The 19,940-nt window shown below is 46.5% G+C and overlaps 1 protein-coding gene across 2 annotated transcripts in view; it reads right to left on the reverse strand.

The window, feature by feature from the left end:
- LOC124138380 overlaps positions 1-19,940 on the reverse strand; it is a 77,675-nt gene that overhangs the window by 17,925 nt on the left and 39,810 nt on the right. Inside the window, exons 2-3 of one of the 2 annotated variants that reach the window (XM_046504990.2) lie at positions 13,891-14,110; positions 1,546-1,678 (exon numbers count right to left, since the gene is read on the reverse strand). In XM_046504990.2, the coding sequence (XP_046360946.2) occupies positions 1,546-1,678; positions 13,891-14,110 (353 nt within the window). Of the gene's footprint in view, positions 1-1,545; positions 1,679-13,890; positions 14,114-19,940 lie in introns of both variants that reach the window. The other variant, XM_046504991.2, reaches the window with a different exon arrangement.

Here is a 19,940-nt window from a genome sequence, read left to right on the forward strand (position 1 = left end):
TGGTATCTGTCGGTATACCTGGCACAATAACATATTGACGTACATCAATAATTGTGTTAATGACGTCAACCTTATTTCAATTGAGTTTTGAGTATTTTTTATTCGTCCCGATTTTCAGTTATTTATATCAATGGCTTTAGGCCAAATCAGGAACATCTGTGTAGTCATAGTTATGAATAGAGGGGTGGGGGTAATTCAGATTAGCCCGGCTGATGGGGAGGCATGGGGTGGCTGATGAGAGACGGGGTCGGGGGTGGCGGACGGGGTCGGGGGTGGCGGACGGGGTCGGGGGAATTGGATCAACTCGGTGCTGGAGGGACCCGATGGCAAATGTGGGGTGTGTGTGTGGGGGGGGGGGGGGGGGGGGGGGGGGGGGGGGGGATGGATGGGTGGAGGGTGGAAGGTTGGACGGAGTCTTGAGGATTCAGATCAGAAGGGGAGGAGAGTGCAGGTGTTCCAGCAAAGTTATCATCAGCTGTGCTTCATGTTTTACCATCGCGAATGTAAATAACTGCATATCTAAGACATTTCGGACTTATCAAACTGCCGTGAACTCGATTTCGTGTCTGAGATAACAAACAACCTCCCGTGTTGTATACACACACATAACAGTGGCGGCATTGTGCAAGCAGCACCTACCGCGCCGACAACATACTCGACTACATCGACGACGATCCACAACACGTTCAAACGACCAACAACACTTTCAACTACGCCGACGACTCTCCAATGACGCCAGACGACCAGCAATACACTCGGCAACATCGACACGTTTTACAGACGCCAGACGGCCGGCAACACGTTCGGCTACACTGACAACGCTCCACAGACGTCAGACTAACGACAACTACACCGACAATGGCACAGACAGCCCGTATCACTCGTAACTTATACCAGACGGCCGGCAATGTGCTATATCGGTGTCAGGGACCCGACACCCGGCTCCACCCACAACGCTCCACAGACGCCAGACGGCCGACAACACACTCGACTACACCGACAACGCTCCACAGACGTCAGACTAACGACAACTACACCGACAATGGCACAGACAGCCCGTATCACTCGTAACTTATACCAGACGGCCGGCAATGTGCTATATCGGTGTCAGGGACCCGACACCCGGCTCCACCCACAACGCTCCACAGACGCCAGACGGCCGACAACACACTCGACTACACCGACAACTCTCCAAAGTCGTGGGACGGCCGGCAATTCGTTCAACTGTACAGACAACGTTCCATACAGGTGATACGACCGACAATTCAATCGACGACATCGAAAACGTTCCACGGACGCCAAAAGACCTACAATTCACTCAGGAGAAGACTGTCTGTCGCGAACGCAGTGTACAAGACATTGAAAGGCAGAGGGTCGAATCTTACCATAGAAACGTTTATGACGAATCGAAACCTCAAAAAAAGAAGAAGAAATATTCCAGCAATGAAAAGATTAATGGCCATACTGCTGGCATGAGACGCCTCAGCGAATTTGGCGCGCCCTGGTTATGTGCATGGTAAATGGTAGATGGTAGAATATACTTACCCGGATGTGTGATGTTAGTTGTCCGTTGTGGCTGGCCTCCGAAGCTCCACACACAGTTTGGGTCTCCCAGCTCCTCGCCGTTCGTCCGCCCATCGCCATCAGAATCCATGAGACACAACTGCTGAGTCCAGTTCTGGAACAACATCAATAACGATTGGCGTGTATGCATAATAAGCCAGTATATGTATGCATACAGGTACGGCTCCAAGCCGAAAGACTGAGAAGTGACTCGAAGGTAGTTTGTACGGGACAAATGAGTAACTGTTCCAACAGGAGAGGTGAGGTGAGGTGAGGTGAGGTGAGTTGAAGTTGGGTTTAACGTCGCGTCCAAGATTATTGCACTTATACAGCGACGTGCAAGCACGTGTGTGTGTGTGTGTGGCTGCTTGTACTAGTCCAGACTGATGCCGATTTATAGTGCTAGCACACTGAGATACCATGCCGCAGTTTAACATGAATACCCCACTCAGACACAGTATACTGACTCCGAGCCGACCAGTCCTTGTTTTAGCCCTTTAATGCCGAGCGCCAAACAGGGTAACAACAAGTACCATCTTTTAACGTCTTTTGGTATGACGCGGCCAGGGATCGAACCCCGGACCTTCCGCTCTCCGGGCGGACGCTCTACTACTAGACCACGGAGGCGGTCTCAACTGTTCCAACAGAGCTATCCTTCGTGTCGGGCTTTTCAGCATTTTAATAACGTACTAGCGAGTTCCATTTTGTGAAAGCCTCGGGGGCTGAGTGGGTTAGATCGCTGACTTTGTGTGCTCGCGATTTGGTGCCTTACTCTGAGAGTGTGGGTTAGAATCCCGGATGGGGTTCAACCCAAAAAAGAAATTGATTGTGTATTATACTAAGGAAGTGTTATCCCAAATATAACATTTGTTATATGTAATAAAAAAAGTTTAGACGTATTGGTGTGATGCTTACAACATATGGTCGCTATAGCCTTGCGAGTGAGTGAGTAAGGTTTTACGCCGCTTTTAGCAATATTCCAGCAATATCACGGCGGGGGACACCAGAAATGGGCTTCACACATTGTACCCATGTCGGGAATCGAACCTGGGTCTTCGGCGTGACGAGCGAACGCTTTAACCACTAGGCTACCCGACCGCCCCCTTTAGCCTTGATTGAATAGACGAACCGCGGGTCATGACTGAGACGAACAGGGGAACTACAGGCCACAATCACCGAGTCCTGACAGAGGGTTGAGCTGCATTAGGTGATGGGGCACCTGTTCTAAGCTTAACAGGGGGAGTCACACACATACGACTGTTACTTATTGTGCAAAGTCGAGTATGTATTGTACGTGACTAGGTTAGCAATGATAACCCATTATGTCACTCGTGCTGCGTAGACTGTCTGGTCAATCGCTATTACACCATAATCCTACTCTGTGCTCTGATAAATAAGAGAAGGGATGTATTACACTTGGTGTTAAGAAGTTCAGATCACGTCTGGAAATTCAGACAGGATGTTTGGGCATTAATGTTTAAAACCGCTAGCGCTAAGATCACATTGCAAGAAAGGGCCTCGAGCTGCAATTAGTCCCTTAAATGAAATTTCAAGATTTCACTTGCTTCGAGTTTCAACATATGACCCATGAGGTTAGAAATAACCGAGTTAATAAAAACCGCATGTGCACTTGTGCAAATACTACTTCACGCGCACCAGTGTATTGTTTACGTCATGTGAACTGCATTGTTGACGTAATTCAAATCTTATTGTGACGTAAGGTCGGAATGACGTCACACTAGCAACGACGTCATATCTGAATACTGTTGAAGTCATTCGACAATTATGGTTTTCTAAGACCGCAGTGGTGATCAGTCCATTGTTTTCTTGTTTCAGTGGGGGCTCAATATAGAATACTAAACTCGCTCCCGAGTTTCATAAAACTGTTTTTACACGGGAGCGAGTTTAGTATTTTATTTATTACTTGCCATTTATAACGTTTTTAGAATTATACTGTTGAGTAAGATAGGCTGACACCTACACGATCCACGGCAGAGTTTAACAGAATAATACTTCAAACACGTCAAAAGTTGAAACGTATGAATTTAATACCATACAACGGTCCACCTTTGGAATTCACAAAATTATCGTAGGGCTAAGACTGTCGCAACTCACATACTTTAACTGAGACTAACGACTGTCGTTGCGCTACAATACGATCGCCTAGTGAAACGGGCCTTGCGCCTCAAAGTTTACAAAACGTCACAATACCCGATGACGTAATTTGTGGAATTTTGTTGCAAGATCCATCGGGAAAACAATGTCATGTGACGTTAGCCTAGCAACAAGGTTGCTGGGGTCATCGAGTGTGCATAAGCTCCTCTCAGTGATCTATCAACTCCACACGCAATGTCGTTGAATAAGCCAAGGGATGTTGAGAGCTTTCAATATTTGTTCGTGAAACGTGTTCCGAGAGTACATAAGCACGCGTTTTGGTATTACACAATGTGTAATACAGCTGTATAAAAAGAATTAAGAAATAATGGGTAATATAGAAAATATTATACTCTTATATGTGTTACACAGATTTTACGTGTAAGAATTCATGTATTACTTTCGCTCTCGCTCGGGAAATACAAACAAAATCAGACACTCGTATCCTACAATCAGTATGACACACATGCTTGTATAACCCCAATGCATTCAGACTTCATCTACCAAACGAGACGCTGGGTCACGTAGGTCATTGAGCTGCATGACATCTATTCCAAAAAATGGCCGGAATTCTCTCGCGACATTAGGCAAGTCGGCATGTCGATTATGCCAGTTCCTGGCTATGTATCGGTTGTTTATCCGACAATTGATCAGGCACGCTGGTGCTTCTTGCTGCGTAACATCTCCAGTATCAGACAACACAGGGATAGCCACGATTAGGGCAATAATTGAACTCCGTGTCACGCGACACTATCTCGCTACACCAGGGCAAGCGTGTGTAACAACCTAGTATCGGGGAATAGCCGACATTTTCTCCGAATTCCGTGAAGGTCAGAGGCGTCATGTCGGGCCTCAGAGATCAGCTGATAGCTCCATGACAGCCGGCTGGAGGGCTGCATGGTCTGTACTCCCTGCCTGGGGTCTGGTTCCTTCGGTAACCTCGTGCCATTATTACGGCCACCAAACTGACCACAGCGAGGTGTATTTGACCTATTTGCAGTGTGTGAAGGTGCACTATTGGTCTCACCTGGAGGAAATCACTTGATTGTTTTGAAACGTACCATACGGTGAACGATCGCTCTCATGCGTCCATTTTCCTTCTTTTCTCATTTGATCTGGTATCTATTTACCCCTTCCCCTTCTCCTCGTCCTCGTTTGGTCCTTGTTCACGTGATCCAGACAACATCGTGGACGAGTTGACCCAACAACAAAATGAGTGTGTGTGTTTGTGTGTGTGTGTGTGTGTGGGGGGGGGGGGGGGGGGGGGGGGGGGGGGGGGGGCAAAACGTGAGGGCAAATTATTTAATACAGTATTTTCCGAAACAAATAATATTCTTTTCAAGAAAACTCTTACACCGACCTCCACCCAAGAAAGGTTCTTTAGCGGGACACATTCAGATTCGAACTCTCCTGTCAGAGGGCACGGGTGGCCCAGTCGTCTAAGTCGCCGCGATTCGCTGTGCAGAGTTGCGTCCCTTGGCCACGCCAGAAACCTATGATTGCGGGTTCGAATCCCGGTTCGTCCCGATTATGTTTCTAGGTTTGTCAGCACCATACCCTTGCTCGTGGATTTCACTGCAGTGGTAAACGTCTGAGACATGCATCACTTCGGGCTTTCCTCCCACATTAAGCTGACACGCGGGGATATAACTGGAATAATGTTTAAAGCGGCGTTAAACCCAACTCACTCACTCACTCCTCCTGACAAATAAAGGACGTGACCCAGCACAGCGACCTGCTGCGCCTTTTGGCCAACCTCACTGACACCTGAGGAGCTTTGTAATCTCCACATTGAGTGTAATTGTCAATAAATGGCTTTAAGTAGCAGTTCGAGTGATATCACTGGATAATCCAGACTGACCCCGCTTCTCACCCCGCATCTGGCCCCGATAATGCATTTTAATACACTACTTGCAGAAGTTAATCTAAACGTTTTCAAAGGGAATCGGATATTAACATCTGCATGAACTAGAAATAAGTTTTAAATTACCCATACAGAATTGTCAGAAAACATGGAATAACGAGATAGAGGTCAAACTTATTTCCGCAGAGCGCATATATATATCATGCTCTAAGCATTAAATTCGCTTACAAGTGACGTTTATGGACGGGAATAGATATACATATGTGAAATTCTTAAGACTTTTGTGCGACAACGGAGTGATGTCTCAAAGCCACAAGCTATCGTATGGCATAGATATGGCTTATGGTGTATCGATAATCGTGGCCCCGAGAATTCTACGTCCGTCTATTTTGGTATACGATATGACAGCAACAGCTAGGGTGCGGAACTGAAGGTATCAAACACCACATAACCTCCCCTACCGTCTAATGGTGCCACGCACCAAATCAGAACCAGTTGTGCAAAGTTCATGAGTCCGTGTAACAGATTCTTACATAAGTTTGCACATCGGTTTTTCGATTCATACCTCAATAACCGAAATAAATACACAGTCAATCCTTATCACTAAAACGTAAACACGTTTTATCTACAATAGATTAATAAAGAAAATTATGTTAATCAAAGCAGACGAAAGGGCGAAATTAATAAACATTCCAGTCGTAGGAATACATACTGTGGCGTGACATAAATCAGTGGATTGTTTAATTTATGCACCAAACGTGACACGCCTACAAACTCAGTAGCCAATCAACGGAGAGTAGCATGAAACAACGTTCACTGGACCTGTCAATTAGTGCGTGAGTGAGTTGGGTTTAACGCCGCTTTTAACAGTATTCCAGTCATATCACGCCGTGTCAGCTTAATGTGGGAGGAAAGCCTGAAGTGATGCAGGTCTCAGACGTTTACTACTTCGGTGAAACCCACGAGCATGGGTATGGTGCTGACAAACCTAGAAACATAATCGGGGCGAACCGGGATTCGAACCCACAATCATAGGTTTCTGGTGTTCCCAAGGGACGCAACTCTGCACAGCGAATCGCGGCGCCTTAGACGACAGGGCCACCCGTGCCCCCATCTGTCAATTAAGGCCGGAGGGGAGAAGAACTGCATAACTTAGACTGTAACGAACTCCAACAAATATATCAGGTAGAAGGCGGCGGTTCCAAATGACATGGTCAGTAACCGCCAGATTCAAACATTAGTGCATAAATATCCCACGGTAAGACACAGTTGGAAATGTGATTTGGAAATAGACCCGATGTCATGAAATTTGTGGAACCGAGGCGAGCGAAAAAGAAAACAGGTGAGCGAGCCTGCACAGTTGCTGTTTCATTCCTACTCGGCCTTTGGTTTCAAAGGGTATTTTGGACAACGAAGACGCATGTATTTCGCGAAAAGAAAAAGCCCTGTGCGTGACGATACACGTGAACAGAAACAGGGATTTCCCTCGCCTGTAATGTGGGAATCCCAGACATTCCGTTGTGGTGAAAGTAGTCCGCTTCGGGGGCGTGGCCTATTGGGAAATGAATGCATTAACACGTGACCAATTCACTAATCAGGATGCAGGAATTACAATGAACACAACGAAAATTAAATTGTTTGTAACTGTATGTAATTTGAACATGGTCAATATATAGTCCTGAAGGTTGTGAATGTGCCCACATATTTCAAATAGGCATGCAGCAATTTGGTGCAGAAATGTGGTTGGTGTGTTTTACACAGAACTTGCGAATGGAATTCTAGTACTATTTTGTGATTTAACGAGGTAATAAGGTCATCATGTACACATGTAAAGAAATAGCAGTCGAATGCTTATTAATAATTATTCGGAAAATACATAGCTGTTGCATAAACGTCTACGGGACAACATAATGTCTTGTGTGTCTCTTCCTCCGTAAAGTGGCGCCCTGGGACACACGCCGTCGCAGTGGTGACTCAGCATAACACCACTGACACAGGCTAATTTGCATATCACGTGACCGGACTTTTCTCTTGTTTGTAAACAAACGCGCTTTTTCAGAAATCAGTATAGAACGAACTAATGCAAGTATTTGGGGGCGCTTTACATATTGTTTTGCATAACTATATAGATATATATGCTACTACAACTGCGACAGTGAGTTGCATGACAATATATATTTATGCATCAAAGTGACCGTGTCGCTAGCTCTCCGTTGGGCCTCGATGACAGCACGAGGAGCCGTACAACCAATGTAAACATAGGATAACTACGCAAAAACAAGTAGATTTTTACGTATTTGCATACTTTCTCAATGAAAGTTAACCATTCTTTGACATTTGTTTATGAAAATGTGTAGACTTGTCAAACATGAAACGGATGAAAAGCATATGCAATATCTTGAATGGACTGTGAAAGATGTGACGAATCGTCACATGGCGCTGGCCTGTGGCAGAGGTACTATGCTAGCTGGCTGCCGGCCGCATGGAACTCTGGGTAGGAGAGTGGCCCTGGGAGTAACACCTGTTGTTAAAGGCAGCCAATCAGCAGCCCGCGCCTCTTCAGCCCGAATGCATGGTGTATCACTTGCCGATAATGGCTGCTGCAATCAAGGCTTATCTCTTCACACCGTGCAAGCAGGCTTCACGGCGAAAACAATAAATGAAATCTTTAAAACCCAGTCAAGGAGACAAGGCAACTGTGTTAGTAGAGCTCTTTATTTTGACTATCCTTATGAAGGAGACATTCTGTATGTAGAGATTATTATACAAGCATGTGTATTATGTTGCTTTTACGAAACGAGTGTGAGAATTCCTTTATTTCCCGAGCCAGAGCGTGTATAATACACGAGTCCTAACACAAATACACAAAAAAACACATGTAAGTGTAATAAATTTCTTATTACCCATTATTTCTTAATCCTTTGAGCTCTCCCTTAGAGTGAGTGAGTGAGTGAGTATGGTTTTACGCCGCTTTTAGCAATATTCCAGCAATATCACGGCGGGGGACACCAGAAATGGGCTTCACACATTGTACCCATGTCGGGAATCGAACCCGGGTTTTCAGCGTGACGAGCGAACGCTTTAACCACTAGGCTACCCGACCGCCCCTCTCTCTCTTAGACAAATGCGCTGATCAAGACCGCCGTCTCAGGAAACCGCAATTGTCGAATGATGTCAACAATCTTCAGCTGTGACGTCTTTTCTGGTGTGACGTCATTCCGACCACACGTCACCATAATATTTGAATGCCGCCAACAATGCCGCCTTGTTGTCACGCTGGTGCGCGGGAAGTGCTGTTGGCACGAGTGCACATGCGATGTTTATTAACTCGGTTATTTCTAACTCTGTGGGTAATAAATTACCATATGTGCTTGAATATATGAATGCAAACTTATCTAATGCTATTCTCACATAATCTGGCCCGCCTTGTAAATGCGTACGCTGCATTTTATTCTGCAACAGAATTATTCAGTGTTTTCTCTCTTCCAACGTCCTAATCTAAAACGATAAGAATGTTTCGTTATCACGAGATTCTGTCTCTATCAGCAGACTGCGAGTCTGCCGTTACACAGTTGAACAGTTTTTGTTCTGAAATAAGTTCAGAGATCTGTTCTGGACTTCTGTATGCATACAACTCTACCAACGTAACATGGACCCAGGGCTAAACGAGGTGTCGTCTTCCACGTTACGTCCCACCTAGGGCGGCGTCCTCATACACGTCGCCCTTCAAAACGTGGGAATGTCCTCCCGTCGGTTGGTGTCCTCAGTCCTCGGCTATGTGCTTTTCGTGATCGGTGTCTTCAAGACCATGGTGATGTCCCCGTCGTGGTTGGCGTCTTCTTCTCTGCCGCCTTGTCTCCCTAGGTCGGCGTCCTCAACACATCGGCTATATCCCCATCATGATTGGCGTCCTCTTAACCGCGGCTTTGTCGTCCACATCAGTTTCTTCCAAACAACGGCCATGTTGGCAGCCCTCGAAATATGTCAATGTACTACACCTGGTTGACGTCCTCAACACTTCATTTTATATCCTCCCATGGTCGGCGTCCTGTACACCTTATGTCCTCTCTATGGTCGCCTTCCTCCACATTGATGTCCTCTTATGGTCGGCGTCCTGAACACCTTATGTCCTCTCTATGGTCGCCTTCCTCCACATTGATGTCCTCTTATGGTCGGCGTCCTGTACACCTTATGTCCTCTCTATGGTCGCCTTCCTCCACATTGATGTCCTCTTATGGTCGGCGTTCTGTACACCTTATGTCCTCTCTATGGTCGCCTTCCTCCACATTGATGTCCTCTTATGGTCGGCGTTCTGTACACCTTATGTCCTCTCTATGGTCGCCTTCCTCCACATTGATGTCCTCTTATGGTCGGCGTTCTGTACACCTTATGTCCTCTCTATGGTCGCCTTCCTCCACATTGATGTCCTCTTATGGTCCGCGTTCTTTACACCTTATGTCCTCTCTATGGTCGCCTTCCTCCACATTGATGTCCTCTTATGGTCGGCGTTCTGTACACCTTATGTCCTCTCTATGGTCGCCTTCCTCCACATTGATGTCCTCTTATGGTCGGCGTTCTGTACACCTTATGTCCTCTCTATGGTCGCCTTCCTCCACATTGATGTCCTCTTATGGTCGGCGTTCTGTACACCTTATGTCCTCTCTATGGTCGCCTTCCTCCACATTGATGTCCTCTTATGGTCGGCGTTCTGTACACCTTATGTCCTCTCTATGGTCGCCTTCCTCCACATTGATGTCCTCTTATGGTCGGCGTTCTGTACACCTTATGTCCTCTCTATGGTCGCCTTCCTCCACATTGATGTCCTCTTATGGTCGGCGTTCTGTACACCTTATGTCCTCTCTATGGTCGCCTTCCTCCACATTGATGTCCTCTTATGGTCGGCGTTCTGTACACCTTATGTCCTCTCTATGGTCGCCTTCCTCCACATTGATGTCCTCTTATGGTCGGCGTTCTGTACACCTTATGTCCTCTCTATGGTCGCCTTCCTCCACATTGATGTCCTCTTATGGTCGGCGTTCTGTACACCTTATGTCCTCTCTATGGTCGCCTTCCTCCACATTGATGTCCTCTTATGGTCGGCGTTCTGTACACCTTATGTCCTCTCTATGGTCGCCTTCCTCCACATTGATGTCCTCTTATGGTCGGCGTTCTGTACACCTTATGTCCTCTCTATGGTCGCCTTCCTCCACATTGATGTCCTCTTATGGTCGGCGTTCTGTACACCTTATGTCCTCTCTATGGTCGCCTTCCTCCACATTGATGTCCTCTTATGGTCGGCGTTCTGTACACCTTATGTCCTCTCTATGGTCGCCTTCCTCCACATTGATGTCCTCTTATGGTCGGCGTTCTGTACACCTTATGTCCTCTCTATGGTCGCCTTCCTCCACATTGATGTCCTCTTATGGTCGGCGTTCTGTACACCTTATGTCCTCTCTATGGTCGCCTTCCTCCACATTGATGTCCTCTTATGGTCGGCGTTCTGTACACCTTATGTCCTCTCTATGGTCGCCTTCCTCCACATTGATGTCCTCTTATGGTCGGCGTTCTGTACACCTTATGTCCTCTCTATGGTCGCCTTCCTCCACATTGATGTCCTCCCATGGTCGGCGTCCTGAACACCTTATGTCCTCTCTATGGTCGCCTTCCTCCACATTGATGTCCTCACATGGTCGGCGTCCTGTACACCTGATGTCCTCTCTATGGTCGACGTCCTCAACATTGATGTCCTCCCATGGTCGGCGTTCTGTACACCTTATGTCCTCTCTATGGTCGCCTTCCTCTACATTGATGTCCTCTTATGATCGGCGTCCTGAACACCTTATGTCCTCTCTATGGTCGCCTTCCTCCACATTGATGTCCTCTTATGATCGGCGTCCTGTACATCTTATGTCCTCTCTATGGTCGGCGTCCTCCACATTGATGTCCTCACATGGTCGGCGTCCTGTACACCTTATGTCCTCTTATGGTCGGCGTCCTGAACACCTTAGTCCTCTCTATTGTCGACGTCCTCCACATTGATGTCCTCCCATGGTCGGCGTCCTGAACACCTTATGTCCTCTTATGGTCGGCGTCCTGAACACCTTAGTCCTCTCTATTGTCGGCGTCCTCCACATTGATGTCCTCACATGGTCGGCGTCCTGTACACCTTATGTCCTCTTATGGTCGGCGTCCTGAACACCTTAGTCCTCTCTATTGTCGACGTCCTCCACATTGATGTCCTCCCATGGTCGGCGTCCTGTACACCTTATGTCCTCTCTATGGTCGACGTCCTCCACATTGATGTCCTCTCTATGGTCGGCGTCCTGTACACCTTATGTCCTCTCTATGGTCGACTTCCTCCACATTGATGTCCTCCCATGGTCGGCGTCCTGAACACCTTAGTCCTCTCTATGGTCGACGTCCTCCACATTGATGTCCTCCAATGGTCGACGTCCTCCACATTGATGTCCTCCCATGGTCGGCGTCCTGAACACCTTAGTCCTCTCTATGGTCGCCTTCCTCCACATTGATGTCCTCCCATGGTCGGCGTCCTGTACGCCTTTGTGTCTCCTCTATGGTCGCCTCCCTCCACATTGATGTCCTAAAAGGGACGACTTCATCCACACTCTATGTCCTCACATGGCCGGCGTCCTGAACACTTCACGTCCTCTTTATGGTCGACGTCCTCTACACTTTATGTCCTCCCATCGCCATGGTCGGTGTCCTCCACATTGAGGCGTGACGATATATCAAGAGATTACAGCCGTGCGTTCCTAGATCGGTACTCACGATACGAGAAGCATTTCAAGGCAAGTGGAATCAGGCATCCAAAATACTGATCTTATCGAAGATTTGAAGCCACACAATGTCACATGTTTGCATTTGGTGTCAAAACTTTCTGAAAATGTCATATTGTCACGTAAAATTGGAAAAGATGATTAAACTGTTTTTAAAACATTTTGCTGCGAGATTTACTGTGCGTGTCGTCTGAGACATTCTCAAGACACCGACCATTGATTTCCTGGGAAAATAGTAATTTGTCCCAAGGATTGTATTGGGGAAAATATGAAGTTTGACGCAGGTTTTAGCAATCCCGCACCTCAATAAAAGACGAACGAAATAGTGCCATAACTCCAAACAAAATGCCAGAATTAATAACACACGACCATATTGTATCATTGAAAGTATGGAAACAACACGAAACACACACAACATCACGCGAAATAATATACTGCTTCAAAAAATAAGGGCGGTCGGGTAGCCTAGTGGTTAAAGCGTTCGCTCGTCACGCCGAAAACCCGGGTTCGAATCCAGACATGGGTACAATGTGTGAAGCCCATTTCTGGTGTCCTCCGCCGTGGTATTGCTGGAATGATGGTAAAAGTGGCGTAAAACCATACTCACTCACTCAATCACTCACTCAAAAAATAAGCTTATTGTCCTGAAAATCATGTTACATATTTCCTTAAAATTGGTTATGTGTTGCTTTGTATTGATTTCTTTATTACGAAGAAGGGATTATATAAGTGTAAGGATTTAAACACATAGATCATTAACTTTGGGAATCCCTTACTTGGTATTGTACTACATCATTTAAAGATATATTACCATTAACTTTGGGAATCCCTTACTTGGTATTGTACTACATCATTTAAAGATATATTACCATATGCCCACAGAAAATATCCAAATATATTCCCAAAAATAACTTCCCTTCTACGTCGTTATAATCAAATTGTTGTAAATTTTTCGTTTACTGTACTAATCCTAAATGACCTGTGTTAAACATGTGCTGGTTATTAGAATGAAAGAGCATTTGTTAACAGCGTTTTGTGTTTTTCCTGACCAAAGCATTCCTATCATCCCCTGCATACTCAATGTCCTCAAGCGAGCGCGGTATATTTGTCGTCGCAAAAGAAACACATTTCGGCATTGTTCTCCTGACAACAAACCTTCCTTCCAAGTCTTGGTTCAAAGGGGTCACGGGGAGCTCAGTCGTCTAAGGCGCCGCGATTCGCTGTGCAGAGTTGCGTCCCTTAGGCATGCCAGAAACCTATGATTGTGGGTTCGAATCCCGGTTCGCCCCGATTATGTTTCTAGGTTTGTCAGCACCATACCCGTGCTCGTGGGTTTCACCGAGGTGGTAAACGTCTGAGACCTGCATCATTTCGGGCTTTCCTCCCACATAAAGCTGACACGCCGCGATATAACTGGAATACTGTTAAAAGCGGCATTAAACCCAACTCACTCACTCACACTTGGTTCAAAATCCTTTACGTCAAACGTCAAATGTTTCGTCATCGGCTTACCTTTCCCTCTTTGTGAAAATCCTCTCCAAATGGATTCCGACTCCCTTGCCCCCCAGGGACAAGGTGACCCACCCCACCCCACACATCGCCTTGGCTGCACGGGTTGGGCACTCGGTCGCCGTTAGGTAGTCGCTCCTGGAACATCTTGAACGCTGTCGTTAGCTGTAATACCAGGCACGTGACTGTCACGTGGTGTATCACACGTTCACGTAGGCACTTCCTGCTGAAAGTACAGAGGTAACACTTAAATGGATAGAAACATCAATAAAAATTAAAATTACTACATTCGGCTTTTTAAATGAAGGATGCAGCAATGATGGATAGCAGCAGTCAGTGGTGATGGTTACAGGATGTCAGTCGGCAAATGTAGGGCATTATCAGTCCGTCAGCAGTGATGGAGAGCAATGATGAAATATGGTTATACAACGACAGTAAGCACATACAGGGCGTTATGGTTGGTTGGTTTGTTGTTTTACGCCGCACTCAGCAATATTCCAGCTTTATGACGGCGGTCTGTAAATAATCGAGTCTGAACCAGATAATCTAGTGATTGATATCATGAGCATCGATCGATCCACGCCAGTCAGCAATGATGTGGAATCATGATGGTATTAAAATAGAATCTGGAACAGACAAAACCCTGAATGATTGTGCCATGTTGTTATCGACTGGGTGAGTTAGGTGTAACGTTGCTTTTAACATTACTTTAGTAATATCATGGTGTGTCAGTTAGTTGTGAAAGGAAATCTCACGATGATGCATACCGTAGACATTTATCAGTTTGGTTAATCCTGACAAATATGGAAACATAATCAGTTTGAACCCACGATCATAGATTTCTGCCGCGCCTAAGGGAGGCAACTCTGCATAGCGCAACCTGTCGCCCAGACAGCTGGGACGCTAATGGCCCCCAAGATGACATTAAAGGAAAGACGAGTTGTTTGGACATGTGGGTGTCAACACGACACTGAACGTGCATAATTGGGGCCCCAGGCTATCAACGATCGAGAAACGACATATAGCACGGCCGTTATCAATCCCCAGTTTTTCTTTCCTATCTTAAAATTACTTTTGGGCTGGTAACCTGAGCCTTTTTGAGGTCATACGTGTCGCATTCCACTTATATAACGAAACGATTCTGTCAGCGCACCTCCATATACCATATTCGTAACAGTTCCATCGATAATGCAGAGTGCGGCGTTAAACAACCAACAAACAAAACAGTTCCATCGATAATTCAGAGTGCGGCGTTAAACAACAAACAAACGAAACAGTTCCATCCATAATTCAGAATGCGGCGTTAAAAAAACAAAAAACAGTTCCATTCAGTCTGTTTGGTGTCTAAGTGCCTGTTTAAGTGAAAGTCCTAAGTCCCATTTTCAGTAAAACATAACATCAAAGTCAAATGCGGGTGTGTCCCTTTTGAGAGTCGAACTTGACCTGCGGAGAGAGCAAACACACTGCTCTCTCTCTCTCTCTCTCTGCCGCCTATCCGCCAAAGTAAACAGACCTGGTGTCGCAATATATGTTGCCAGCAAATGTCAGCCATTTTGCAGGATGTTTCCAACGTTCAAAGTGGTTGACAGATCCCTGGGTTTGTCGAAAAAGGTCTCATAAGGAATACGAATAATCTTCACAATTTCCACTCCAACTGCAATGTGTCACGCCCATATCCCTGTCCCGTCCCTACGCCATGTGGCTTTGATCAGCTGGCTACATGCGTACGTGACAGGGAAATAGTTCAATATTACATCATATTCTTCCGTTATTATATTCACATTATTGTCACAGGGTGAGATGAATTACGTTTAGAGATAAGATCGTATTGTGCTGAGTTTGCAAATCAAGACGACACTGTTCAGTCCATGTGTGCTGCAGATCCTTTCCTCGGATTCCGCCAGGGGTAGAGTGGTTCAATTATTTCTTTGATAAGCAAGCGGGTGACCTTATAGTTGCTGATTTTAGTTATATCTATTTTAATTATGTCACGGCGTGTCAGCTTGACCTTTCTACTGTGGTAAAAATTCCAAATACGGATATGGTGCTGGAAAAGCTAGGTACATGACTGTGACGAATTTGGGATTCGGATCCATGATCGACCAAGGGACGCAACTCTGCACAACTAATTGCGGCGCTTTAGACGACAGGGCCACCCGTGCCACAGCAGGTCCCTGATAATGTACGGTTGTCACAACGTTGGCTACATGTTGTGGAACAGTAAGCCCTCTCGCCCCAAACAGGTCAAGGTCTATTAACGACAGAATACATAATCTACACCGTGGGTCGTTAACTTGGAGCATGCTGAAAAACAGGTGCAGGGACCTCAACCTTTCCCTGAGCTATTTACGACAGAACATATATATCTGGCACGAATAATCAACTTGTCATCTGTGGTAGAACAGGTGCCCCCAATCCAAAGACTCAATGGATTGCAACTAGCCTAGAGTATCTACCAGCCATTTGACTGGTACCAAGTTTAGATCATTTACCTGTCGTGTGGCTGGTACCAAATTAAGAACATTTACATGTTGTGTCGCTGGTACCAAGTTTAGAGCATTTACCTGTCGTGTAGCTGGTACCAAGTTTAGAACATCTATCTGTTATGTGGCTGGTACCAAGTCTAGAGCATCTACCTGTTGAGTCGCTGGTTCATAGTTTAGAACATTTACCTGTCGTGTGGCTGGTACCAAGTTTAGAACATTTACCTGTCGTGTGACTGGTACCAAGTTTAGAACATGTATCTGTGATGTGGATGGTACCAAGTCTAGAACATCTACCTGTCGTGTGACTAGTACCAAATCTAGAACATCTGCCCGTTATGTGGCTGGTACCAAGTCTAGAGCATCTACCTGTCGTGTGACTGGTACCAAGTTTAGAACATTTACCTGTCGTGTGACTGGTACCAAGTTTAGAACATCTATCTGTGATGTGGATGGTACAAAGTCTAGAGCATCTACCTGTCGTGTGACTGGTACCAAGTTTAGAACATCTGTCTGTTATGTGGCTGGTACCAAGTCTAGAGCATCTACCTGTCGTGTGGCTGGTACCAAGTCTAGAACATCTGCCCGTTATGTGGCTGGTACCAAGTCTAGAACATTTACCTGTCGTGTGGCTGGTACCAAGTTTAGAACATTTACCTGTCGTGTGACTGGTACCAAGTTTAGAACATCTATCTGTGATGTGGATGGTACAAAGTCTAGAGCATCTACCTGTCGTGTGACTGGTACCAAGTTTAGAACATCTGTCTGTTATGTGGCTGGTACCAAGTCTAGAGCATCTACCTGTCGTGTGGCTGGTACCAAGTCTGGAACATCTGCCCGTTATGTGGCTGGTACCAAGTCTAGAACATTTACCTGTCGTGTGGCTGGTACCAAGTTTAGAACATTTACCTGTCGTGTGACTGGTACCAAGTTTAGAACATCTATCTGTGATGTGGATGGTACAAAGTCTAGAGCATCTACCTGTCGTGTGGATGGTACAAAGTCTAGAGCATCTACCTGTCGTGTGGATGGTACAAAGTCTAGAGCATCTACCTGTCGTGTGACTGGTACAAAGTCTAGAGCATCTACCTGTCGTGTGGATGGTACAAAGTCTAGAGCATCTACCTGTCGTGTGGATGGTACAAAGTCTAGAGCATCTACCTGTCGTGTGGCTGGTACAAAGTCTAGAGCATCTACCTGTCGTGTGGATGGTACAAAGTCTAGAGCATCTACCTGTCGTGTGACTGGTACCAAGTCTAGAACATCTGTCTGTTATGTGGCTGGTACAAAGTCTAGAGCATTTACCCATCGTGTGGCTGGTACAAAGTCTAGAGCATCTACCTGTCGTGTGGCTGGTACAAAGTCTAGAGCATCTACCTGTCGTGTGGATGGTACAAAGTCTAGAGCATCTACCTGTCGTGTGGCTGGTACCAAGTCTAGAACATCTGCCCGTTATGTGGCTGGTACCAAGTCTAGAACATTTACCCATCGTGTGGCTGGTACCAAGTTTAGAACATTTAACTGTCGTGTGACTGGTACCAAGTTTAGAACATCTATCTGTGATGTGGATGGTACAAAGTCTAGAGCATCTACCTGTCGTGTGGCTGGTACCAAGTCTAGAACATCTACCTGTCGTGTGGCTGGTACCAAGTCTAGAACATCTACCTGTCGTGTGGCTGGTACCAAGTCTAGAACATCTACCTGTCGTGTGGCTGGTACCAAGTCTAGAACATCTACCTGTTATGTGGCTGGTACCAAGTCTAGAGCATCTACCTGTCCTGTGGCTGGTACCAAGTCTAGAACATCTACCTGTCGTGTGGCTGGTACCAAGTCTAGAACATCTACCTGTCGTGTGGCTGGTACCAAGTCTAGAACATCTACCTGTCGTGTGGCTGGTACCAAGTCTAGAACATCTACCTGTCGTGTGGCTGGTACAAAGTCTAGAGCATCCATACAGTGTATACGGGGCATCTTAATGTGTGAGACCTGGGTTGTGCTGTACACAGCTGCTGCTGCCAGACCAAGATGTTGATGAAGTCGGATATGGGCGAGATGGCAAACCGTCCACTAATTAACCCCTCTCTCAGCTTCTGCGTGTTTCCTCCCTTGCGTGTGCCTCACGTGTTGCTACAGTGTGCCTGATGGAGAGGATGTACTGACTTGACCAGTGGGAAAACAGTACCCACGCGCCAGAGAAGCGCTCAAGTTAGCAAGCAAAGTGTACTAGTATTAATTAAAGCTGTTTAACTGCGAGAAGACGATGGTGAAACATTGCGATGTTTACTGGTTGAGCTACATACCTGTGAAGGGGGTGGGGTCTGCCTTTGTGTCTCGTTCGCCGTACTGTTCAGTGAACGAGGCACAATATTGGTCTGAGCTATGTATCCGCCCTAACTCCGCCCTATTTAGAGTGAAGGTATACACATACAGGCCAATTTGAACGTCCGATATCGCCTTGTGAGTAACAGAATACACCCACAGATGCATGTCCCCGCCCTAGCTCACATTGACTGTGGCAAGATACACCCACAGATGCATGTCCCCGCCCTAGCTCACATTGACTGTGGCAAGACACACCCACAGATGCATGTCCCCGCCCTAGCTCACATTGACTGTGGCAAGACACACCCACAGATGCATGTCCCCGCCCTAGCTCACATTGACTGTGGCAAGATACACCCACAGATTCATGTCCCCGCCCTAGCTCACATTGACTGTGGCAAGACACACCCACAGATGCATGTCCCCGCCCTAGCTCACATTGACTGTGGCACGACACACCCACAGATGCATGTCCCCGCCCTAGCTCACATTGACTGTGGCAAGATACACCCACAGATTCATGTCCCCGCCCTAGCTCACATTGACTGTGGCAAGACACACCCACAGATGCATGTCCCCGCCCTAGCTCACATTGACTGTGGCACGACACACCCACAGATGCATGTCCCCGCCCTAGCTCACATTGACTGTGGCAAGATACACCCACAGATCTCTGGCCACGCCCAGTCTCAAATATGACAGGATTTACCAACATATGCATGCCCTATATCTCACAGACACTGACAGGAGACACCAACATATCCCTGGCCACTCCCTGTCTCACATAGACAGTGACAGGATTTTTCCATAGATCCCTGGTAACACCCTGTCTCACATAGACAGTGACAGGATACACCCATAGATCCATGGCCACTCACAGTCTCAAATAGACAGTGACAGGATACACCCATAGATCCCTGGCCACTCACAGTCTCAAATAGACAGTGACAGGATACACCCATAGATCCCTGGCCACACCCTGTCTCAAACAGAGAAGTGTCACGATTTACCCACAATGCAGTGGCCACGCCCTAAACCGACAGAATACACCCGTAGATCCCTGGTCATTCACTGTCTAACACAGACAGTGACAGGATTTACCTACAAGTTCATGGCCACGCACGATCTCTTATAGACACTGACAGGATAAACCCGTAGATGCTTGGCCACGCCTTGTCGCACATAGAAAGTGACAGAATTTACCCACAAATGCATGCCCACACTCTTTCCCACATAAAACAGGACTTG

The sequence above is a fragment of the Haliotis rufescens genome, unplaced genomic scaffold (assembly GCF_023055435.1).
Source record: "Haliotis rufescens isolate VD_foot unplaced genomic scaffold, xgHalRufe1.0.p SCAF_8, whole genome shotgun sequence".
Taxonomy (NCBI): domain Eukaryota; kingdom Metazoa; phylum Mollusca; class Gastropoda; order Lepetellida; family Haliotidae; genus Haliotis; species Haliotis rufescens.